The sequence below is a fragment of the Stegostoma tigrinum genome, chromosome 40 (assembly GCF_030684315.1).
Source record: "Stegostoma tigrinum isolate sSteTig4 chromosome 40, sSteTig4.hap1, whole genome shotgun sequence".
NCBI lineage: Eukaryota > Metazoa > Chordata > Chondrichthyes > Orectolobiformes > Stegostomatidae > Stegostoma > Stegostoma tigrinum.
Genome location: NC_081393.1, coordinates 1,300,788 through 1,326,253, shown reverse-complemented (window position 1 = coordinate 1,326,253; position 25,466 = coordinate 1,300,788). Strand labels below are relative to the sequence as shown.

At 42.5% G+C, this 25,466-nt stretch overlaps 1 protein-coding gene across 1 annotated transcript in view; it reads right to left on the bottom strand.

Moving 5' to 3' along the window:
* Nucleotides 1-7,476: 7,476 nt before the first annotated feature.
* LOC125447947 (calcium-activated potassium channel subunit alpha-1-like) overlaps nucleotides 7,477-25,466 on the bottom strand; it is a 121,414-nt gene continuing 103,424 nt past the window's right edge. Inside the window, exons 27-30 of the mRNA XM_059641092.1 lie at nucleotides 24,486-24,592; nucleotides 20,905-21,672; nucleotides 18,689-18,866; nucleotides 7,477-7,641 (exon numbers count right to left, since the gene is read on the bottom strand). Of these exons, the coding sequence (XP_059497075.1) occupies nucleotides 7,477-7,641; nucleotides 18,689-18,866; nucleotides 20,905-21,672; nucleotides 24,486-24,592 (1,218 nt within the window). The remainder of the gene's footprint in view (nucleotides 7,642-18,688; nucleotides 18,867-20,904; nucleotides 21,673-24,485; nucleotides 24,593-25,466) is intronic.

Genomic DNA, 25,466 nt, shown 5'->3' with positions numbered 1-25,466 from the left:
TTCAGTAGTAATAAGGCCAAGTTTTAGGGAAGAGTTTCTCTCACTGCTTACAACTTCCTAGCGTCCACCCCTTCTAAACAATCTTGTAAGTTTCTATTAGATCTCCCCTCAACCTTCTAAACTCTAATGAGTACAATCCCAGGATCCTTAGCCGTTCATCATACATTAAACCTACCATTCCAGGGATCATCCGTGTGAATCTCCACTGAACACGCTCCAGGGCTAGTATGTTCTTCCTGAGGTGTGGGGCCCAAAATTGGACACAGTATTCTAAATGGGGCCTAACTAAAGCTTATGGGTCCTAGTCTCCCTGCCTAACGGAAACAACTTGCCAGCGTCCACCCCTTCTAAGCCACATATTATCTTGTAAGTTTCTGTTAGATTCCATTAGATCTCCCGCTCAATCTTCTAAACTCTAATGAATACAATCCCAGGATCCTTAGCCATTCATTGTACGTTAAACCTACCATTCCAGGGATCATCCGTGTGAATCTCCGCTGGACACGCTCCAGCGCCATTATGTCCTTCCTGAGGTGTGGGGCCCAAAATTGGACACAGTATTCTAAATGGGGCCTAACTTGAGCTTTATAAAGTCTCAGAAGCACATCACTGCATTTATATTCCAACCCTCTTGAGATAAATGACAACATTACATTCGCTTTCTTAATCACGGACTCTACCTGCAAGTTAACTTTTAGAGAATCCTGGACCAACACTCCCAGATCCCTTTGTACTTCTACTTTACGAATTTTCTCACTGTTTAGAAAATAGTCCATGCCTGTATTCTTTTTCCCAAAGTACAAAACTTCACATTTACTCACATTGAATTTCATCAGCTATTTCATGGACCACTCTGCTAAACTGTCTAAATCTTTCTGCAGCTTCCCCACCTCCTCAGTACTACCTGCCTGTCCACCTTTCTTCATATCATCGGCAAACTTCGACAGAATGTCCCCAGTCCCTTCATCCAGATCATTAATATATGAAGTGAACAGCTGCGGCCCCAACACTGAACCCTGCGGGACACAACTCGTCACCGGTTGACATTCCGAAGAAGAGGCTTTTATCCCAACTCTCTGCCTTCTGTCAGACAGCCAATCCTCAATCCAAGCCAGTAGCTCACCTCGAACACCATGGTCCCTCACCTGGCTCAGCAGCCTCCCGTGAGACACCTTATCAAAGACCTTTTGAAAGTCTAGATAGATAACATCTACTGGGTTCCCCTGGTCTAACATACTTGTTACCTCTTCAAAGAATTCTAACAGGTTTGTCTGGCACGGCCTCCCCTTACTAAATCCATGCTGACTTGTTCTAATCTGACTCTGCACTTCCAGGAATTTAGAAATCTCATCCTTGACAATGGATTCTAGAATTTTGCCAACAACCGAGGTTAGGCTAATCGGCCTATAATTTTCCATCTTTCGCCTTGATCCTTTCTTAAACAAGGGGGTTACAACAGCAATTTTCCAATCATCTGGGACTTCCCCAGACTCCAGTGACTTTTGAAAGATCACGACCAAAGCCTCTGCTATTTCCTCAGCCACCTCCCTCAGATCTCTCAGATGTAGCCCGTTGGGGCCAGGAGACTTATCAATTTTTAGACCTTTTAGCTTTTCTAGCACTTTCTCTTTTGCTTACCATACTCAACTCTGCTCCCTGACCCTCCCTAATTGTTGGCATACTACTCATGTCTTCCACTGTGAAGACTGACGCAAAGTACTTAAGTTCTTCAGCTATTTCGTTATCTTCATCACTAGCCTTCCAGCATCAATTTGGAGCGGCCCAATATCTACTTTTGCCTCTTGTTTGTTTCTTATGTATTGAAAGAAGCTTTTACTATCATTTCTAATATTACTAGCTAGCCTACCTTCATATTTGATCCTCTCCTTCCTAATTGCTCTCTTTGTTATCCTCTGTTTGTTTTTGTAGCCTTCCCAATCTTCTGATTTCTTCCTTTGTCAGCCGTGGCTGTCTAATCCCTCCCCAGATAATCTTACTTTTCTTTGGGATGAACCTCTGTACTGTGTCCTCAATTACACCCAGAAACTCCTGCCATTGTTGCTCTACTGTCTTCCCCGCTAGGATCTGCTTCCAGTTGATTTTCGTCAATTCCTCTCTCATGCCCCTGTAATTACCTTTATTTAACTGTAACACCATTACATCCGATTTTGCTTTCTCTCTTTCAAACTGCAGACTGAACTCTACCATATTATGATCACTCCCTCCTAAGTGTTCCCTTACTTTAAGATCTTTTATAAAGTCAGGCTCATTACCTTGCACTAAGTCCAGAATAGCCTGCTCCCTTGTGAGCTCCATCACAAGCTGCTCCAAAAAGTCATCCTGCAAACATTCCATGAGTTCCCTTTCTTTGGATCCACCAGCAACATTATTCATCCAATCCACCTGCACGTTGAAGTCCCCCATGATCACCGTGACCTTGCCTTTCTGACATGCCCTATCTATTTCTCGGTGCATCTTGCGCCCCTGGGCCTGATCACTGTTAGGAGGCCTATACATAATTCCCATTTTTTGCCTTTGTGGTTCCTCAAATCCACCCACACAGACTCCACATCCTCTGACCCTATGTCATTGAGTGCCGTAGATTTAATTTCATTCTTAACTAACAAGGCAACCCCACCCCCTCTGCCCACCTCCCTGTCTTTTCGATACGTTGTGAATCCTTGGATACTTAACTGCCAGTCCTGAACTCCCTGCAACCGTGTCTCTGTGATGCCTACCACATCATAATCATTCAAGATGACTTGTGCTGTTAATTCATCTACTTTGTTGCGAATACTACGAGTATTTAGGTAAAGTGCCTTAATGCTAACTTTATTATCATTATTAGAGATATTGGAAATTCTAAGATGTCTTAAACTATCCTTCCTTTTTCTGTATTCCTAGACTGCCTTGAGCTTAAATCCACCTGTACACATGCTATCCTGTTGCTTATCTTTCCATTTAACTCCACACTCCCTGTCTCTTTCACTTTCCCTTCCCCCGGACTCAGAAGTTTAAAGTGTTACTGACCACCATATTTATCCTTTTCGCTAGAACACTGGTTCCAGCTCGGTTCAGGTGGAGACCATCCCAACAGTACAGATCCCCCCCAGTTCCAAAACTGATGCCAATGCCCCATGAAATGGAATCCCTCTTTCCCACACCAATCCCTTAGCCACGTGTTTACTTCCATAACTTTCTTTTCCCTGTGCCAGTTAGCATGTGGCTCAGGCAGTAATCCGGAGATTATGACCCTTGAGGACCTGAACTTCAATTTCTTTCCTAGTGCTTGATAATCCCTGAACAGGTCCTCTACCCTCGCTTTGCCAATGTTGTTAGTCCCAACGTGACCACAACAACTGGATCCTCCCCCTCCTGCTCCAATATCCTTTCAACCCGGTCGGAGATGTCCCGCACCCTGGCACCGGGCAGGCAACACACCATGCGGGACTCCCGATCCAGCTTGCATAGGATACTATCTGTCCCCCTAATTATAGAATCCCCTATAATAACTACCTGTCTTTTTGCTTCCCCCTCTTGAATGGCCTTCTGCACCACGGTGCCGTGGTCAGCTGGCTCATCCGGTCCACAGTCCTTTTCCTCATCCGTACAGGGAGCAAGACTCTCATACCTGTTGGTCAAGGTCAAGGGCTGGGGCTCCTGCACTCCTGAACTCGGAATCCTCCTACCTGCCTCACTTACAGTCACACCTTGTCCCTGAACACTTTCTGAATTTGAGTTGTTTAATCTACCGGGTGTGACTGCCTCCTGAAACAAAGTGTCCAGGTAACTCTCCCCCTCCCGGATATGCCGCAGAGTTTGAAGCTCAGATTCCAGATCATTAATTCTGAGCCGGAGTTCTTCCAGCAACCAACACTTGCTGCAGATGTGGTCGCTGCCGTTCACAATGGGATCAGCCGGCTCCCACATCATACAGCTCCAGCACATCACCTGTCCAGCCATTACTATTTATTTAGTTAACTTTTACAATTTATGTATTAAGTGCTTTCTAGTACTTCTCTGCTACACTCTTTTTCAATTAAGCAATTAAACTTTTAATCAATTACACAACACACAAGGATATAAACTGAAAAGCCTTACCTTAACACACATAAGAGTCCTTCTTGGTTAGAGCTCCCGCTCTTTCTGCTGCTGGAACAGGAATGGAGAGCTCGGTCAGTCAAGGTAGATATTTTCTAATCTTTAAAGCAGAGACTCACCCACCTGTAGGCCTCTGATCGATGCTCCCCTCTTCCTGCTGCGAGTCTGTGGACTTTTAATTAGGTTAGAGGAGGAGGGAGGGAGGGAGGCCTTAGTGTGTAGGACCTGGGGCTTCGAGGTAAGTGCTCAAATAACAATCACTTACCTTCCCAGCCGCCTCTCTGCTCCGGTTTCACTTCCGCCCAGCTCCCGCCGCTCTCTGCTGAAGAAAAGCATCTGCAGCTCTTAACTATCTCTGAGAAGCTGAGATGTTGCTTTGAACCCTGGATGCAATGTCAAGGGAGGGTATCAGCCATACCTAAACTATGATGTTTGTTATGTAGAAACAGGGACCAGAGAACATGAGGTATTGGCGGGGTGGAGCTGTGCTTGAAGTTTGATCTCATGATGGTACCAGAAACTTTTCCAAAGCTGACTGTATAAGTTTACTGATAGTCCTGCTATTGTCTTCTGTTCTCACTTATTACTGATTATTCTGTCACAATGTCATTTTTCCATGATAATGGATGAGGGAATCAAACTTATTCCTGTTACTTTGTTTTAAGGGTCAGAATTTGAATCCCCAGGTAGTTTGCCTGTAGATTTCTAATCCTTTCTAAATTGCTCCATCCAGCTTCACACACTTCACCAGTCCTTCAGCCACATGGCTCAGTTGTTCAAGGGAATGTGGGGTTTTTCTACTGGAGAGGAACCAGAGTTTTGTACATCCAATTCAGACTTGAGGGTATGAATTTTTGTTGTGCGTAGAACAGTACAGCACAGTACAGGCCCTTTGGCCCACAGTGTTGTGCCGACATATTATCCCACTGGAAGATCAAACTACCCCACATATCCTACATTTTACTACCATCCATGTGCCTATCCCAGAGCCGCTTAAATGACCCTAATGTATCTGACTCCACTACCACTGCTGGCAGCACATTCCACGCGCCCACCACTCTATGTAAAGAACCTACCTCTGACAAGTCTCCTATACTTGCCTTCAGTCATTTTAAAATTATACCCCCTTGTAATCGTCATTTACGCCCTGGTAAAAGTCTCTGGATGCTCATTCTATCTATGTCTCTCATCATCTTGTACACCTCTATCAAGTCACCTCTCATCTTTCTTTGCTCCAATGAGAAAAGCTGAGCTCCCTCAACCTTTCCTCAAATGACCAGCCCTCCAGTCCAGGCAGCATTCTGGTAAATCTCCTCTGCACCCTTTCTAAAGCTTCCACACCCTTCCTATAATGAGGTGTCCAGAACCGAACACAATATACCAAGTGTGGTCTAACCAGTATTTTATAGAGCTGCAACATAGCCTCACGGCTCTTAAATTCAATTCCCCTGCCAATGAAGGCCAATACACCATGCACCTTCTTAACAACCCTGTCAACTTGGGTGGCAACTTTGAAAGATCTATGGACATGAACCCCAAGATCCCTCTGTTCCTCCACACTGTCTAGAATCCTGCCATTAACCCTGTATCTGCAGTCAAATTCAACCTTTCAAAATGAATCACTTCGCACTTTTCTGGGTTGAATTGTATCTGCCACTTCTTTGCCCAGCTCTTTATCCTGTCAATGTCCCTTTGCAACCTACAAACATCCCTCCACACTGTCCACAGGTCCACCAACCTTCGTATCATAGGCAGACTTCCTAACCCACCCTTACACTTCTTCTTCAAAGTCATGTATAAAGCTCACAAAGAGCAAAGGCCCCAGAGCAGATTCCTGCAGAACACCACAGGTCTCCGAGCTCCAGGCTGTTGTGTTTTGTATTATTTCTTGAGATAATGAATTTTGCCAGCAAGACTGGTATTTGTTTCACATCCTTATTGTCCTTGCAGAGAAGATACAGCTACATATGTTGATGCTTGAGTCAAAGCTTTAATGAGCTTATAAATTTGCCTTCTAAGTTCAGAGTATTTGGTATAACTTCAACACATCTGAGGGCTGCCAAAGGAGACTTCAACCATGCATTCATTGCTGAGAGGCCCTCAGTGCCCCATAGTATACCACCAGATTTCTGATCAAAAGCAATATAAGAGCCAAGATATATTGCACCTTAAATCATCAAATAGAATTGTACAGTTCAAGTGGCTCATTCAAGTCATTTGTGGGAGTTATCCCAGATATCCCACTCTCCTTATCTGTGCTTATTTTTACTTTTCAAGTAATATTCGATTTTTGAAAGTTACCATTGAAACTGTTTCTACCATCCTTTCAGACCGTGAAATCCAGTCCTTAGTAACTTACTTCATCAGCATGTTTCCTCACCTTCTCAATTTACAGAGGCTGATAATTTATGACAGAGGAATGGCTCTTTACTGAAGAGAAGGATATTAGAGATTCAGTGGACCTTGATCACACTGAGAATATAGTGTCTGGAATTGTCGCCAGTGAAGACAAAATCTTGGCATAGTTCACTGAGGCTGCCGGTGAACAAAGTGCTAGTAACCCACATTATATATCCTGAAATCCTGGGCAGGGATTTGCCAACAATGTTCACATTTGGCTGCCCTATTCTCAACTTGTGCATGTTTTACCCACCTCCACCAGTTTTCATGCATGATGTGGAGGAACCAGTGTCGGACTGGAGTCAACGAAGTCAGAAATCAAAGCCAAATGAAGTCACCTGATGAAGGAGCAGTGGTCTGAAAGCTTGTGATTTCAAATAAACCTGTTGGACTATAACCTGGTGTCATGTGACTTCTGCGTTTTCAGGCCGTCATTTAAGCTGGATACCCAGTGCTCTCATCCCGAAAAAAACCCCTGTTTTCGGCAAAGTTGCTTAGGATAATATGCTGTATGAACTGCAAATTAACTTCAGGACACTCTATGAAAGATGTCTAGAGAAGATAACAGGGTAAGAAATTGTCTCCGGGCAAGGGCAGCACAGTAAATGGTTAGAAAGAAGAAATGGATAGCAGAAGTTTCACGGGGTGGTGAATGGTAAGCCAAGGCTCTCTTTTGGAACTGTTCTGTTCGTCAATGAGAGCAGTAAGGTGAAGGCGCTGGTGTTGGACTGGAATGGAAAAGGTCAGAAATCACACACCAGGTTATAACCCACCAGGGTTTATTTAATAAAACAAGCTTTCGGAGTTTCGCTTCTTCTTCACGTGTTAGTGAGAGCGGTATATCAGATGCAGAATTTGTAAGTGAAAGATCAAAGGTCCACAGCACTGATCAGGATGTATTAAACAAACCTGAGATGCTGTTAAATCTTTAATCAGTTACAAGGTTTTAATTGATTAATATGTGTATGTAAATCCTCAAATTCCTTTCAGGACACAAGCTGTTGTGGCGATGCCATCGTCATGGGGAATGCTGGTGTTGAGTGCCAAAACGTCCATTGTGACAAGGAATGGTTTGACTGGTTCATGGATGCTGAGTTTCTGTGGGAAATCTGTAGTGTCATAACAGTAGCTGGGGGTTTTCTGTACAATGGGTTTATAAATTCCTACTTTAGAAATAAAAAGGCCTGACTCCGAACTCAAACACAGCTTCTAAATAAGGTCTCATACCTAACGTGCATTGTCAGACCAAAAATGTCACTTCTTCTTTGCACCTATAAAACCTTTAGTTTTCTCAGGACAGTGACTTGAAAGGAATTTGAGGATTTACAAATACTTATTAATCCATTAAAACCTTCTAACTGAAAAAGATTTAACAGCATAATAAAATGTGAGGCTGGATGAACACAGCAGGCCAAGCAGCATCTCAGGAGCACAAGCTTTTGTGCTCCTGAGATGCTGCTTGGCCTGCTGTGTTCATCCAGCCTCACATTTTATTATCTTGGAATCTCCAGCATCTGCAGTTCCCATTATCTCTGATAAGATTTAACAGCATCTCAGGTTTATTTAATACATCCTGATCAGTGCTGTGACCCTTTGATCTTTAACTTATAAATTCTGTCTGATACTACCGCTCTCACTGACACTGTGAGGACGAGCGAGGCTCTGAAATCTTGCGTTTTCAAATAAACCTGTTGGACCGTAGCCTGGTGTGGTGTGATTTCTGACCTCATCAATGAGAGAGTAGTGTGCCAACTTATGGATGGTGGCTATAAGACATATGAGTAGGAGTGCACCGTTCGGCCCATCAAGCCTGCACTGCTATTCAGAAAGATCATGTCTGATAAACCTCAACTCCACCTTCCTGCCGTTTCCCCATAACCCTTCATTTCTTTTCTGATACACAATCTGTCTATCTCAGATTTAACATACTTAATGAGTCAACCTCAACAGCCTTTTGCAGGAAAGAATTTGCCAAATTCACTCTCCTCTGAGAGAAAAAAAATTCAACCTATAAAATTTTTTAAAAGTAGTGCCAAAATGGAATTCATCCTTTTGAAACCAGAAGGACACTGCCAAGAGACATGAAGATCCCAGTGTTAGTGCGATGAGGAAGTACGTGAAGTGAAAGTTGAAAAACTCTCTTGTTGTGTACGACTAACCTGTCTATCTGAGGGAAAAGACTGTGTTTGAAATGTTCATGTTTTGGCATGTCACTGTTAGTTGGCCCCCAAATCTTTCCATGATTTCACAGTGGTCTTCAAGGAGATTTAACAACAACGATACTGCCACCATGTCACTCTGTCAGACTGTTAATCTCCCAGAGAAGGTGTTACGATTCCTAGGAGAGAGTGCCAGTGCAGTGTTGGCTCCAGACTATAGGAAGGGCGGTGTGAGTAGGAATTAACTGCATTGTTTTGTGAAAGAACTGATGTGGACTTGCTGGATTGAATGGGCTGTTTCGGTGTTATTCTGAGGTGATGTGGAGGTGCCAATGTTGGACTGGGGTGGACAAAATCAGAAGTCACACAACACCAGGTTATATTATTCTGAGTTGTAAGGGTATTGAACTGAATATTCTTTTATCAAAGGAAGTGCAAATTAAAGGAAACACTTGAAAATTACGGCATTTTCCAGAGAATTTCCCAGTTTAGGGATGATATGATAGAAATATTTAAAATGATGAAAGAGTGGGACTTCTCAACTGCCATGCTATTTAGTTACATCTGGCTGATCTACCTAATGTGCATTTAAGCACCTTGCCCCTTAGTAACGTCATGTGATAAATAAATGGTCACACTTTGAGAACTCCGAGTGCACCCAGCATCCACAGCCTTTTTATTCTCGAGAGAAATTCTGTTTAATTCTAGACCATTCCAAAGAAAGCAGCTTGTATTTATATAATGGCTTTAACAGACTAAGCATGTCTTCAGAGGATATACTCAAAACAAAATTTGGCACTGATCTATAAAGGAGATATTAGGAAAAGTTTCCAAAAGCTTAATTAAAGGACTAATATTTTTGGAATGTCTTCATTTATTCATTCATTTTGTGGGATGTGGGCAGGGCTGGCTGGGCCACTGTTTATTACCTGACCCTAGTTGCCCTTGAAAAAGTGGTGGTGAGCTGCCTTTTTGAACCATTACTGTCCCCCCTGCTGTGGGTTAACCCTCAATGCCATTAGGAAGGGAATTCCAGGATTTTGACTCGGCGACCATGAAAGAATGGTGATACATTTCCAAGTCAGGCTTAGAGGAGAACATGAGGGCGGTGGCGTTCCCATATATCTGCTGCCCTTGTCCTTCTAGATGGGAGTGGTTGTGAGTTTGGACGGTGCTGCCAGAAGATCTTTGGTGAATTTCTGCAGTGGTAGATAGGACACACTGCTGCTACTGAGCATTGGTGGTGGAGGGAATGGATGCTTGTGGATGTAGTGCCAGTCAGGTGGGCTGCTTTGTCCTGGATGGTGTCAAGTTTCTTGAGTGTTGTTGGGGTTGACTCATTCAAACCAGTGGGGAGCATTTCAGTAGACTAATGTCATGTGCCTTGTGGATGGTGGACATTCTTTCAGGAGTCTGGAGGTGAGTTACTAAAGTCGTAAAGAAGGAAAGACAAGTGAAAAAGTTTAGTTAGTGATATACAGAACTTTAGGCCCCGTCAGTCGAGATCACAGCCACCAATGGTGGAGATATTAAAATGGTGATGCACAAAAAGGCCAGAAATGAGAGTGTAAGACTCGGGGTTACAGAGATATGGATGGGAAAGGCCATTGAGTTGTTTTAGCATGAGAATTTGATTTGATAAACACGGCATTGCTAGACTAAAACCCATTGATAGTCATTCTGGTGATTGAGGGAATGAGGATAAAAGTGTCATGGATGGAAGATTAAACGTTCTCAAGAATTTATCAGGTGTTTAAGCTCCTCAGAGCAAGATTTGAACTTAATGTGCTTTGTTGCTTGCTTGCAGTCATCACACTCGTGCACAGTATTGTTGCGATTGTGGTTAATATGGACTGGCAAATTGTAACTTCTGTCATCTGATATTAATACCTGAGACATTTCATCAATAAAAATTTTTATTTCAGAAGAAATAAACTTTGACATAAACTGCCTGTATTGGAGACCCATTTGGAATAAACAAATCTGTCTGTGCTGAAATTTCCATTTTCATCAAAATGCATAAATCACACAACTCCTTCTGCCTCAAGATATTCCCCTTTCCTGTTTTAATTCACACTTGTATGATAATTTAAATGCTGGGAAATGAACAGCTGAATTGCCTAATGGCCAAATGGAAAAGACAATGGTGTTAGATTCAGAAATATGCAAGCAACTATAGCTATCTCTGAGCAGCAGGGCAGAGAGGAAGAAAAATGGATTTGTAAGCAGGAGCTGGAAGATTCTCACTGTCTCTCACCCTTCCTGTCTCTCTTCTCTCTCTCTCTCTCTCTCTCTCTCTCTCGCTCTCTCTCTCAATCTCTCACTCTCTCTCTCTCTCTCTCTCTCGCGCTCTCTCTCAATCTCTCACTCTCTCAATCTCTCTTTCTGTCTCTCTCTGTCTCACTTCCCCTCCTTTCCCAAGGGAAATTGTAAGCTTCATCAAAAGGAAAAAGGAAGCATACAGTACGTCTGGGCAGCCACAAACTGACAAAACCCTTGAGTAATATAGAGCAATTAGGAAAGAACTTAAACACAGAATTAGGAAGGCTAAAAGGGGCCATGAAATATCTTGAGCCAAAAGGGGCAAGGAGAATCCCAAGGCCTTTGATACATCTATTAGGAGAAAGAGGGTAGCAAGGGAAAGAGTAGGCCCACTCAAGGACAAAGGAGGGAAATTATGCGTGGAACCACAGGAAGTGGGAGATATCCTTAATGAGTACTTCGTATCAGTATTCACCAAGAAGTACGTGAGGTCAGGGACGAATGTGTGAATACTCTTGAGAATGTCAGTAAAGTGAAGGAGGAAGTTTTGGGTATCCTAAGTTGTGTTATGGTAGACAAGTCCCCAGGGCTAGCTGGGATCAGGTTGTATGCAGGTTACTGTGAGAGGCAAGGGAATTGCTGGGGTATTGGCAGATATCTTCACATCCTCTTTGACCACAGGCAAGATTCCTGAGGACTGGAGATTGGCCAATGTAGTTCCCTCATTTAAGAAAGGAAGCAGGGATAATCCAGAAAATTATAGGCCGTTGAGTCTGAAATCTGTGGTGAGGAAGCTCTTGGAGAAGATACTGAGGGGCAAGATATATATACATTTGGAAGAAAAGAACTTGTTAGTGACAGGCAGCGATAATGAGAACTGCAGATGCTGGAGAGTCCAAGATAACAAAGTGTGAAGCTGGATGAACACAGCAGGCCAAGCAGCATCTCAGGAGCACAAAAGCTGAAGTTTTGGGCCTAGACCGTTCATCACAGCACCATGGTTTTGTACGGGGAAGGTCATGTCTCATGATCCAGATTGAATTTTTTAAAGAGGTGACAAAGATAATTGATGAGAGAAGTTTATATGTTTGTAGTTCAAATAGACTTTAGTAAGGCATTTGATAAAGTCCCACATGGCAGATTGGAACAAAAACTAAAATCACATGGGATTCAGAGTGGGCTGGCTCTATGGATACAATACTGGCTTGGTCGTAGAAGACAGAGTGTGGGGGTGGAAGGACATTTTTCAGAATGGAAACCTGCAATTAGTGGTGTTCCACAGAGGTCAGTCTTTGGTCCTCTATTGGTTGTGTATATATATAAATGATTTGGAGGGAAATGTATGTGGTCTGATGAGTATGTTTGCAGATGACAGGAAGATGGGTTGCTGATAGTGCCAGCAATTGTGAAAGGATACAACAGGACACAAATAGATTGGTAACTTGAGCACAGAGGTAGCTGGTGGAGTTTAATCTAGACAAATGCGAGGTGATGCATTTCATTATACAGTTCGCTAAACTGTGGACCTGCATGCCCTGCGCCGTATGTATGTTAATCTTCTTAAGGGTTCTGCCATTTGCTGTATAATTCACACTTAAAATTGATCCTCCAAAATGCATCACCTCACATTTATCTAGATTAAACTCTATCTGCCATTTTTGTGCTCCAGTTGCAAATCAATCAATATCCTGTTGTATCCTTTCACAATCACTATCAGCAACTCCACCAATCTTAGTTGTCTGCAAACTTACTAAAAGTGGCAATACAGGTGGCCAAGGTGATTAAGAAGGTATATGGCATGCTTGCCTTCATCGGCCAGGGAATGGAGTACAACAGTTGGCAAACCATGTTGCAGCTATATAAACATCTTGTTAGGCCGCTTTTGGAGTATTGTGTGCAGTTTTGGCCACCACATTACTGGAAGAACTTGAAAGCTTTGCAGTGAAGGTTCACCAGGATGTTACCTGGTCTTGAGTGCATTGCCTCTGAGGAAAGGTTAAAAGATGTCTACAAAATTATGAGAGCCATAGGTAGGTTGGATAATCAGAGGCCTTTTCCCAGGGTTGAGATTTCAATTACAAGGGGCACAGGTTCAAGTTGAGAGGGCGAAAGTTTAAGGGATATGCGTGAGGAGAGTATTTCACACAGAGCATGGTAGGAGCCAGAGGAGGTGGCGGAAGCAGGCAGGTTGGCGACATTTATGTGGCATCTGGATGGTTACATGAATTGGGAAGGAATAGAGTGGTACAGACTGTATAAGGGCAGAAGGTTTGATTTTTAGTTTAGTTAGGGCATGATAATCGGCACAGGCTTGGAGGGCTAAAGGGCTTGCCTGTTCCTGTGCAGTGCTTCTCTTTTGTTTTTTTTTCTCGCTTCATCTCAAAAAACAGCACCTATTTTAAAAAGCAAACTGGTAAATAACCATTCTCTGAGAATTCAAAGTTATTTTCAAACTTAGGTAACAAGGTGCAGAGCTGGGTGAACACAGCAGGCCAAGGAGCAGAAGAGCAGGAAGGCTGACATTTCGGGGCCTATGCCCGAAACGTAAGCCTTCCTACTCCTCTGATGCTGCTTGGCCTGCTGTGTTCATCCAGCTCTACACCTTGTTATCTCAGATTCTCCAGCATCTTCAGTTTCTACGACCCCTTATCTTCAAACTTCTTCACTACTGAGAATACCAATCAACAACTAAACAACTGTGGTCTTTGCTTTAACACCTCGCAGACTCTGATCTGTGTACCATACCCTTTTAGACTTATAACCTGTGTTTATGCACATGCTTGAAGTCACATTTTTAATACTGTCCCTTGGGATTAGGAACGTATGCAATTTCCCCTCCTTCGACTAAACAAGCAATTATTAATTGGCCCCTTCATTTTCTAGTGATGTATGATTTAATTGTAGTGTGATTGCAGTGCACTACAATGAAATGAAAATATTTGTTGCAACCTAAAAAAGGGGTTTAAGAAAGAGGGGATCCAATTCATCCTTTTCATTTGATTGTAACAGTATGCCTGTAACAGTATGGCCCATCACTAGCTGCAATGGATCAGGTTTACTTGACTTCGAGCAAGTGCCTGACGACTATTATATCCAGATGTGCTCCAGGTGTTTCTTATTTACATCCCTTGTTTGTGAAGGTTTAGCCTCCAGCATGAGTCCGCGATTTATAGATTAAACACGGTGTTGAGGTGTTTATACTCTAAAATGCAGAATGCCCACAATCACAGTAACAGGAAAAAATTGCCAGAATTGAATCCTTTGTTCCTGCCTGACTTCTTCAGCTCATTTTCAAGGAATTTGAAAGGGAAGCAAAAACAGCAAATTAATTATATCTCACCAAAATTAGTTGGAATTCAAAAAAAAATGTTTCATATTGTTTATTTCTCTGTCACTTTTGGATGCATGTCATTTAACCACCCCAAATGCACAAATCATAAACAGCCTTCATCAAAACGATGAATGCTGTCGGAGAATGGCCAGTTGGCCCATTGTCTCAATGATGTCAATGAACCTATCCAATTAATCCCACTCCCCCATTCTTTTCCCGTAGATCTGCAGTATTTGTTTACGGAAGTCTAACTTTGAGATGAAGCAATACAGAGTGGAAGACTTCAGAATTAAGAGGAATTAATCCAAGTAGTCCGAGGGAGTGCAGCGAAGGCTTACCAGGCTGATTCCAGGGATGGCGGGACTGACGTATGAGGAGAGATTGACAAGGTTAGGATTGTTTTTGCTGGAGTTCAGATGAATTAGAGGGGATCTCATAAAGTCTTATAAAATTCTAACAGGACTAGACCTGGTAGATGCAGGGAGGATGTTCCCAATGATGGGTGTGTCCAGAACCAGAATTTACAGTCTGAGGATTTGGGGTAGACCATTTAGGATTGAGATGAGGAGACAATTCTTCATCCAAAGAGTGGTGAGCCTGTAGAATTCATTACCACAGGAAGTAGTTGATACCAAAACATTTAATGAATTCAGGAGGCAGATAGATATAGCACTTGGGGTAAATGGGAGCAAAGGTTGTGGGGAGAAAGCAGAATAAGGCTACTGAATTGGATGAACAGCCATGATCATGATGAATGGTGGAGCAGGCTTGAAGGGTGAAATGGTCTCCTCCCGCTCCTATCTTCTCTGTTTTCTTTGTGTGTAAAAGAGCCGGAACATGAAAAGCTCTGTCATCCATTTGAGGTAAATGTGTTTTCTTAAAAATTATCCTTGGAATGCTGGCAATGTCAGCATTTATTGTCTTGTCCAAGTTGCCCTGAGAAGGTGATGTTGTGACTCTTGTATCATCTAATGCAGCAGTCTGATACATCTCAGTGACTTGTTTGGCCACTTCACAGAACAAGTGAGAGTCAGCTGTGTAGATGCAAAATTGGAGTCAAGTTTCGGCCCAGACTGCTGAAGGATGGCAGAATCCTTTTCTGAAAGGGCAAAATGCACAGTTGAGCTCTTTTAAAATGTAAACAATGGAATTTCAAAACGAACAAGTTCCATGGTGAAAATGTTGCACTATACCTTCCCATCACAGAGGCAATCCTCTCTACCAACAATCCTTGAAACAAATATTTCTGTGTGTGACTGTCAGTTTTAACTCTGCCTTGAACAGTTCTGCATTGGATTTTTTTAAATAAGTGATAATGAATTCTGAACAAGTAATTTTCTCTCAGGGTGAACATTAATTCTCATGAGAACAATAACTCTAATAATAGATGGATGGCTTCTTGCCTGATTTCACTGGTTTTAGTTTTATTGACAGTAAAGTCCCAACACTTTCCTTGCACATGTGTGTATGTCATGATTGTTCTCTTGACACCAACTAAACAATCATACAGCATGGAAACAGACCCTTAAGTCCAACTTGTCCATGCTTCCAAGCTTCCCAACTAAACTAGTCCCATATTCCTGTGTTTGGCCCATATCTCTCTAAAACTTCGGTATCCATGTACTTGCCAAAACGTCTTTTAAATGTTGTAGCATTATGTACATCTATGATGTCCTCTGGCAGTACATTCCACACATGAGCCACCCTCTGTAAAAAAAGTTGCCCTCAAGTCCTTTTTAAATCTTTCTCCTCTCAGCTTATTAATATGCCCTCTAGTTTTGAATTCTCCTAACATAGGGGAAAGACCTTTCCTATACACTGTCATCATTTTATATAATTTTGTAAGGTCTTCCCTCAACTTCCTACATTCCAGTGAAAAAAAATCCCAGCCTATCCAGCCTCTCTTTATAAACTCAAACCCTCCAGTCCCAGTGACATCCTTTTAAATCTTTTCTGCACCCTCTCCAATTTAACAATGTCCTTCCCATAGCAGGGCGACCAAAACTGTACATCGTACTCCAAAAGTGGCGTCAACAATGTCCTATACAACTTCAAAATGATGCCCCAACTCCTATACTCAATGGCCTGGCCATGAAGGGAAGCATGCCAAGCACGTTCTTTACCTCCCTGTCTACTTGTGATGCAACCTTCCAAGAACTGTGGACCTGAACCCACAGGTCTCTCTGTTCAACAACACTCCCCTGGGCCCTACTGTTAACTGTCCTGTCCTTGTTTGTCTTAGCAAACTGCAAATCCAAATTAAACTCCATCTATCACTCCATGGCTTGTTGGCCTAATTGATCAGGATCCATATGTAATTTGAGATGACCTTCTTCACTGTCGACTATACCACCAATTTTGGTGTCATCTGCAAACTTTTTAACCATGCTTCCTAAACACTCTCAATTTATTTGGAGCTTAAATGAACATAGGCTAGATGGAAAGGAAATGGGAAAAATGATTTCATTGCCAGATGAAGCAGAGACATTTATAGAGCAGGAGCTACCCACTTGGCCCATAATATCTGTGTCAGCTCTTTGCTGACTCTGCTTCTGTGAAGTATGTGCATTTTCTTTCAAAAGTGCTGTGAAACAGCCTCAATGATTCCCTCTAGTTAAGTATTCCACAGTCCAGCAAAGTTTGCATTTAAGTTTCTCCTCACCTCTCTCCTTATTCCATTTCTGCCAATTTTAATTGATGAACCCCTATTATTGACAAGATGGCCCCATTTGCTCTCTCAGGCAGATGTAAAGAATCCCACATCAGGACTAGGAGAAGAGCTGGAAGGATTTCTCTAATTTCCTGACTAATTATCATCCATCAACCTGTGACAATAAAGAACCGATTTTCTAGACATTAACATATTGATGTTTGTTGGATCTTGCAGTGTGCACATCGCATCCTACCTGCCCTGTATTATGACATCTGAAAAGATATGTCTTCTGCAGGGGCCAGCATCACAGATTTCAGTCTAAAGCCAGTTCAGTCAACATCTTGTGATATCAGGAAATGGCTGAAGGTACTGGATATTACAAAGACTCTGGGCTCTGACAACATTCTGGCAATAGTACTGAAGAAGTTGCCATGCCAGTACAAATTGTTCCAGAACAGCTGCAACACTGGTACATATCCAAGATTGTGAAAAATTCCACAGTGTGTCCTGTACACAAGAAGCTGGACAAATCCAGCCCTGTCAATTACATCAGTCTACTCTTGATCATCAACAAAGTAATGGAAAGTGTCATCAACCGACTTGTCCAGCAGCACTTGCTCTGCGATAACCTGCTCACTCTCAGATTCTCCAGCATTTGCAGTTCCCATTACCTCTGATACACGTATGTTTAGATTGGGTTCTTCTAGGACCACATAGCTACTGACGTCATTACAGCCTTGCTTCAAATATGGACTAAACAGCCGAAATCCAGAAGCGAAATGAGAATGAGAGCTCTTAACATCAAGGCTGCATGTGACTGAGCGTGCATTAAGGAAACCTAGCAAAACTGGAGTCAGTGGGAGTCAGAAGAAAATTCTCTTTTGGTTGTAGTCATACCTGTCACATAGGAATGTGTTGTGATTGTTGGAGGTCAATCATCTCCGCCCCAGGACATCTCTGAAGGAGCTCCTCAGACTAGCACCCTAGGCCTGGCCATCTTGAATTGCTTTATCACTGACTTTTCTCCAATATTACATCAGAAGTGGGGATGTTCACTGACGATTACGTAATGGTCAGCGCCATATCACGACTCCTCAGAAGTTCTTTCTGCAGGAAATTGCAGACAGTATCTTTGCGCCGAAAGTGGAGAGAGAAATCTATTGATGTCACCAGCTTCTGGAGGTTTTCTTGTTTCACTGTTCACCGCACAGAGTCTGTGCTAAGCTGCAATCTGACTAATCAGAGGATTGTTACAATACTGAGCTCTCCTGATCCTGCAACAAAAAATGGTGACAGTATGTCTCAGTTAAATATCCCCAAAAAGTAACATTGATGTAGATGCACCAGTTAACTTCACTTGTTTTTCCATGCTGCCTGGAGAGTTATAGTTGTACAGAGAGATTGGACAGACTCGATTTGTGTCCCTTGGAACCAAGGAGATTGAGGTGTAAAAAATTATGAGGGGCAGAGTCAGGGTAGGTGGGAAGAAATTTTTCTTGTCGGCACTGTGAAACTGCCTTAGTGACTCTCTCTAGTTAAGCATTCCACAGTCGAGCAATGATCAATGATCGGGACATAGATTGAAGGTAAAAACCAGGAGGTTTAGAGGGGATATGAGGAAAAATATTTTCACCCAGAGGGTGGTAGGAATTTGGAACTCACTGCCCAAATGGATGGTAGAGGCAGAACCCTCATAACATTGAAGATGGGTATATGCATTGGAAGGTTTTAGAGGGATATAGGTCAAATGCTGGCATATGGGACTGGAATTATATAGAATACCTGGTCAGCATGGACGAGTTGGACTGAAGTGTCGGTGGGTTTGATAGCCGCTGTCACGTTGGCAGTTTTCAATGAAGAGACCGAGGGCACATAAGAGGCCAGGGAAGGGCTCCAAGTGGAGCGTGAATACTGGCAACAGGTGAAGGGATCAGTGGAACACAGGGGAGAAGAATCCTGCCTGAAGAAATAAGCATGGAATCAGAGGTGGTGGAAAAACAGCTCAACGTCATGACAACCCCTAAGTTCATTAAGGCGGGAACGTAAGGACATGAAGCTGAGTCCTTTGCTGAGGTCAGTATGTTCAGCCTCAGAGAGGGGAAGATCAGGACGTATGGTGAAAACACAGCAAGGGATAGGGTTAGGAGGAATGGCCTCGGGGGGACAGATGGCATCTGAGGGCTAGAATGGGTGGGTGCTAAGGGACAGTCTGCAAGACGGATGTTGCATCATTCTGTGCCATTTCAGATAACTCCATCAGAGCGCCACCACCAAATGTATCTTCCCCTCATTCTTCCTATTTGCATTTCACAGGGATCGTTCCCTCTGGGCCACCCTAGTTCATTCCACAACCACCAACACCAGCTACAGTTCCTTACCATACAACCAAAGATGGTGGAACACTTGCCCCTTCACCCCCCCCTTTGCTCACCATCCAATGGCCTAAACAGTCTTTCCAGGTGAAACAGCGTTTCATCTGTACCCCGTCCAACCTTGTGTATTGTACTTGCCGCACCCAATGTGGCCTATTCTACAGTGGAGAAACCATACGCACACTGGATGACCACTTTGCAGAACACCTGGTCTGTGCACAAGCATGACCCCAATCTTCCCATAGCTGGTCATTTTGACACAATGTTCTGTTCGCCTGCCCACTTGTCTGACCTCAGCATGCTGCAATGTTCCAGAGAATCACGGTGCAAATGGAGGAACAGCCTTCAAATTATGAACCAACTCCCATTTCTCCCCATTCTTTTATCTCTAGATGTTACATTCTCCCGGTTCTTCCCTTTCTTTTACTTTTACTTGTTACATTCTTTGTCACCATGTCCTCTTTCCCCTGTTCCCACCCCAGTGGAACTGTTTTCTCTTTCAAGTCTAACAGTTAGACACACCATTATTCTGCCATTCTCACATTTTGTTCGCTTAATCTGAACTACCAACATCTTTTCTCCACCAGCACTCTACGCCCCACCACTCCCACAAGCTCCCCAAACCCCCCCACCTCTTCCCCCTTCCAAAGCATAAATGCTGTCCCCTCTCCACTAGACTTCAGCTCTGACGAAGAGTCATCCAGACTCGCAACATTAGTTTGCTCTACCTCCATGGGTGCTATCGGACCTGCTGTGATCTTCAGTATTTGTTGTTCTCAGTACAGTTTCCAGCATCTGCAGTGATTCGCTCCTAGAATGGGTATTATTGGTTGGGTTATTTTCTGTGCTGTTGCTAAGGAGATTATATTTACATTTACATTGTCATAGAGATGTGCACCATGGAAACAGACGTGTGTGTCCAACTTGGCCATGCTGACCAAAGGTACTGAACTGATCTAATTCCATTTTCCAGCATTTGGCCCATATCCCTCTAAACCACTTTTATTCATGTACCTATCTTTTTAAATGTTGCAATTGTACCAGCCTCCATTACCTCTTCTCATTCCATGCACACACTACTCTCTGCGTGAAAAAGCTCCCCTTTCGGTCCCTTGTAAATCTTCCTCCACTCACCTTAAACCTATGCCCTCTAATGTTGGACTCCCTTATCCTGGGGGAAAAGACCTTGCCTATGCATTCTATCCATGCCCCTCATGGTTTTATAAATCCCTATCAAGGCCCCCCCCTTAATCCTCCGATGCTCCAGGAAAATAGCCTCTCCTTTTCACTCAAACCCTCCTACCCTGGCAACATCCTTGTAAATCTTTTCTGAATCCTTTCAAGTTTCACAACATCTTTCTTACAGTAGGGAGACCAAAAGTGAACGCAGTATCCCAAAAGTTTCTTACTGCCTTTTTTCACAATAGAGACTGGAAATAGATATTTCACCATACTTCTGTCGATCAAACACATAACCTCTTGCAAAGTTCCCAGGTTCATTGTAATTGTAAGGAGGAGAGAGGTCAAAGAGTGTAGTTAGAATTTTATTGGTAACTGGTGGAGAAATACAAATGGTTGCAGTAGATCTGCTGTCAGCCCCATAAATAAATATCATGAAAAATTCACTCTGGAGCAATTTCACCAGATAGTTGGTCTTCCCTGGATTGTTCAGCAATCGTTCCTTCACCAGATTTTAACTCTTCCTTTGAATGATCAAATACTATTTCTTCACGAGGTTTTTGGTCTTCCTTTGATTGTTCAGATACAGCTTCCTCGCCAGATTTTAACTCCATCTTTGATTTTCTGACTATGTTTTCACTATCAGATACCTTTGATTGTCCAGCCACAATTTCTTCAGCCATTAAATCTCTTTCGAAGCTTCCAGCTGTGGTTTCCTTGTCAGGTTTTGGCAGCACCTCAAACTGTCTCAGCAATGAGGTTTCACTCGCTGTTGGCCCTTCTTTTGGTTTTTCGATTGTTGTACTATCATTAGATTTCTTTTTCCCCTTTGAATGCATATGCAATTCAGTTGTTCTTTGCAATTGTTTCCACCGGTCTATCACAGCCCTTTCCAAAAGTTTTCTCCTGCTTTTGGAGACACTAATGTCTTCAACAATTCTACCTGTGCTGAAATCATATGTCTCCTCAATTAGTTTCTCCTCGTCTTTGATGAATTTATTGTCAGTTTGAGATGCATAACCATCATTTGGAACCTTTGTGAACCTCATGGAGCTTCTTCTGGCCAATACATGCAATGGGATGAACTTGGAAGAGTAATTTCTGTGACAGTATGTGGAAGTAGCCATGGTTTGTGTGTCATGGAATGGCACGGTGCACATGATGAAGTCTGTCACATTAAGTTCAAATAAAGGGGAAGGATTTGTGATGACAAATCTGAAAGAGAGAGCAACAAAAATTACTTAGAATCAGAATGATGTACCACAGATAGAGATTATTTGGCTTGCAGAATTTAACCTGGCTCTTGTTTAGGCTATACAATTTATCCCAACCTTCTACTCCTTCCCATAGCCCAACATGTGTTTCCTTTGAAATCATTTATCTAATTCACTTCTGAATCTTCCTGTTGATGGTGTTTGCATTTTCTTTAAAAACAGCTCACACCAACTTCAGTATACCACTCATACAGTCAAAATTGCCAACCTAAAGCAAACGTTCCGTTATCCTTCCAAAAAATCTTCTTTGGCTTGAAGTCAATTTTTGTTTTTGTTTTACATTCCTGTGAAGAATTTGAGGATTATTTTTCCTTGAAAGGCACCAAACTGTGCAGTTAACTTCCAATGAGACCTTCCCCAGTGGGAAAAACCAATAATAATACTTGGAATTGGATATCCTGGGTCTCCAATTTGAAATATGTAAGACAAGGTGGACCGGTATGTTTCATTTGCCAGCTTTACTGGGTTTTTCTTACTGGACCATAAAAGATCTCACAGCATTATTTTGCAGAAGACCAGTGGAGTTTATTTTTCTTTATTCATTAATGGGATGAGGGCATCGCTGGCTAGGAAGCATTTATTGCCCACCCTAACTGCCGAGAGGGCAGGTCAGAGACAATCACATTGCTGTGGGTCTGGAGCCACATGTAGGCCAGACCAGGTAACGATGGCAGTTTCCTTTCCTAATTGCCATTAGTGAACCAGATGGGTTTTTTCCAACAATCGACAATGCACTAATGGTCATCATTAGCTTCTTAATTTCCACCATTCTTCAAATTCCACCATCTGCTGTGGGAGAATTTGAACCCAGGTCCCCTGAATGTTATCTGGGTCTCTGGATTAACAGTCCAACAATAATACTACTAAGCCATTGCCTCCCCCAAATATCCAGTCTCCTGGCCAATTCTTATGTCTCAACCAGCATCACCAAACAAGTAGATCGTGGGGTCATTGAGTCATTCTATTGCTATATTTGGTTGGCTGCCACAATTTCTGTGTCACAACAATGGTTTTGTATTAATTTAGCTATCTATGATGCAAAAGAAATGCAAACATTTCATTCTTTTTAAGCTAATCATGACTGAAATTGTGGGCCAATACAACAGATAACTGTGCGTGCAGCGGAGATGAGTGTTTTGATAATTTATATTTCGTTGTGGTGTCAGTGAGTTGCAATGTTGATGATCACAAGGGCAACTCTGTTTAGCTTGCACCAAATCATGGTGCCTAGTGGAACATACGGGTGTAGTCTGAATTACTTCAATGTCTCCAGCAAACACCATCTCCCACAGTACTGTACTAATCAGCCTAGCTGAATCTCCCGGCTCCCTGGAGTGGGGCATGCATCTCATGAGCTTCTGAGCTGGAGCATTACACACATGAGCGAAGCTGACAAAGTTGAATTCATTCTGGCTTCCATGCCTCTGCAAGGATATATTGGCCTTAGTTTGGGTATGTACTATATTCAGCTGAATGATACAGGTCAAAAGTGTTGGGTTATGAGGATTGTTTGCTTAAATTAGACTTGTGTTGCCTTGAGTATGGATTATAAGTGCTGTAATTCCAGTATTTAATTTTTAAAAAAGTACTTCATTTCACCTCATTTTCTCATCAACTAGTGCAAAGATGTTATTACGCACCTCTGGAGAGGTAGGACTTCAATTTAGGCCTCCCAGTCCAGATATAGGGGCACTATCACTGTGCCACAAGAGTAGCTCTGATTCCAATGTTTAATATTGTTTAAGATATATGAGAGTACATGGAGATATTTTACTTTTTCTGGTGGTGGAGAATGTACAAAACAAGCAAGAGTAACGTTAAAATTATAACAAAAACAGAAATTGCTGGAGAAAGTCAACAGTTTGGCAGTATCTGTGCAGAGAAAGCAATATTGATGTTTTGTGTTCAGTGTCCTTTCTTTAGAACTTTCCAATGACAGGTCACTGGACTTGAAACATTAACTCTGTTTTTATCTGCTCTGTATCAGGGCTTCAGCACTGATAGTTCTTTGCTTTACCTTCAAGCTACCGTTTGCTCATTTGAGGATAATTTCAGGAGCTGGTTTCATACACAAAGGCCAGTGGAAATCTGCAACTCTCCTCCAAAAAGCTGTTGAGGCTGAGGACCAATTGTAACATCAAATCTGAGATGGGTAGTTTTTTGAAGTATGAGAGGTAAGTAGGGGAATTATAATACAAATCAGTCCTGAGTTTCTTTTTCAAATTCATTTGTGGGATGTGGACATTACTGGCTGGCCAGCATTTATTGCCTGTTCGTAGTTATCCTTGAGAAGATGGTGGTGAGCTGCCTTCTTGAATTGTTGCAGTCCAAATGCTGTGGGTTGACCCACGATGCCCTGAAGAAAGGAATTCCAGGATATTGACCCAGCAACAGTGAAGGAAGGGCAATATATTTCCAAATCAGGATGGTGAGTGACTTGGAAGGGAACTTGAAGGTAGTGCTGTTCCCATGTATCTGCTGCCCTTATTCTTCTAGATGGAAGTGGTCTTGGGTTTGGAAGGCACAGTCTCAGGATCTTTGGTGGATTTCTATAGTGCATCGTGTGGATAGTACACACTGCTGCTACTGACCATAGGATACTGAGTTAATCCAATGTGGGGGGAGCTGAGTTCTGATCTGTTCTTATATTCTTATGTTTCTGTGGCAGATGTCAACAAATCAAAATGCAGTGGTTATCATTCTGAATAAAGGTGCTGGGTACATCAGAACAGAACAATAATTGAAAAGAATTACCGTTTCTTTGATTGCTTTTCAGGATCTTGCAATCGAAAAATTCCGAAACAAAGTATCCCATAAACGTTCAAAGCTTTGCAGAACAGATCCTTATACCTGCCTCCATCCTAGTAAAACAAAGATATCTGTTACCGAAGATAAAAATTATCTGAGGTAGTATGAGTAAAATGAACAAGAACATATCATCACATTGTGGTCTAAACCTGCCTGGTGAAGATCTTGTTCACATAACCTTGAAAGGTGTATATTGGACAACTGAAACATAGGCTGATCTTTCATTAACTGGAGGTGTTGGCCTTGTCACACACAGGCTCACAAACCCTGCCTGCCCTCTCCCACTACAGTCTGCAAGCTTGGCACAAATGTGATGGATAAGTTGCTGCTCATGAGCAGTCTCAGCTTTTAGACAGAACATCTTCTCTTGACAAAGTCATTTGCTGGTGTTACCAAGTTTGGTGAATGCTTGAAAATTTCCTTATCCTAAGGCACCTACCTTCACATTTTCGGCAGTGGTTCCTATCCTCAGACCTGGCCCCATATTTTTTCCAATAACTAATTGCAAAGCAAGCCAACACGGTCAACAAATTGCTTTACCTTTTTCATCAGCATTGTTTTTGCAACTAGTCCCACCAGCTCCAGAGCCATGTCATAACATGTCTGAACAGGTTGATTAAAAATACCTATACAAGTGTTGAATAACATGTATTTTTTTTCCTGGATTTTTGCTCAGACTTGTGGCTTGTAGTTGGTGGGAAGTCTTCAAAGAGTCCGCCAGTTGAATAATTTTTTGGAGACTCCAATCTGTTTTTGTTACAATTGTATTTATATACCTTGTGCATTTAAGATTTTGGTCAGTGTTGGCCTCCGGGATCATGAATGCATGAGACCTGGCAACAGTAACACCACTGAGTGCCAAAGGGGGACTGTTGGGTCTCTCTCCTTGAAAATAGGCAATTTTTGTGTGGCCTGAATGTTACATGC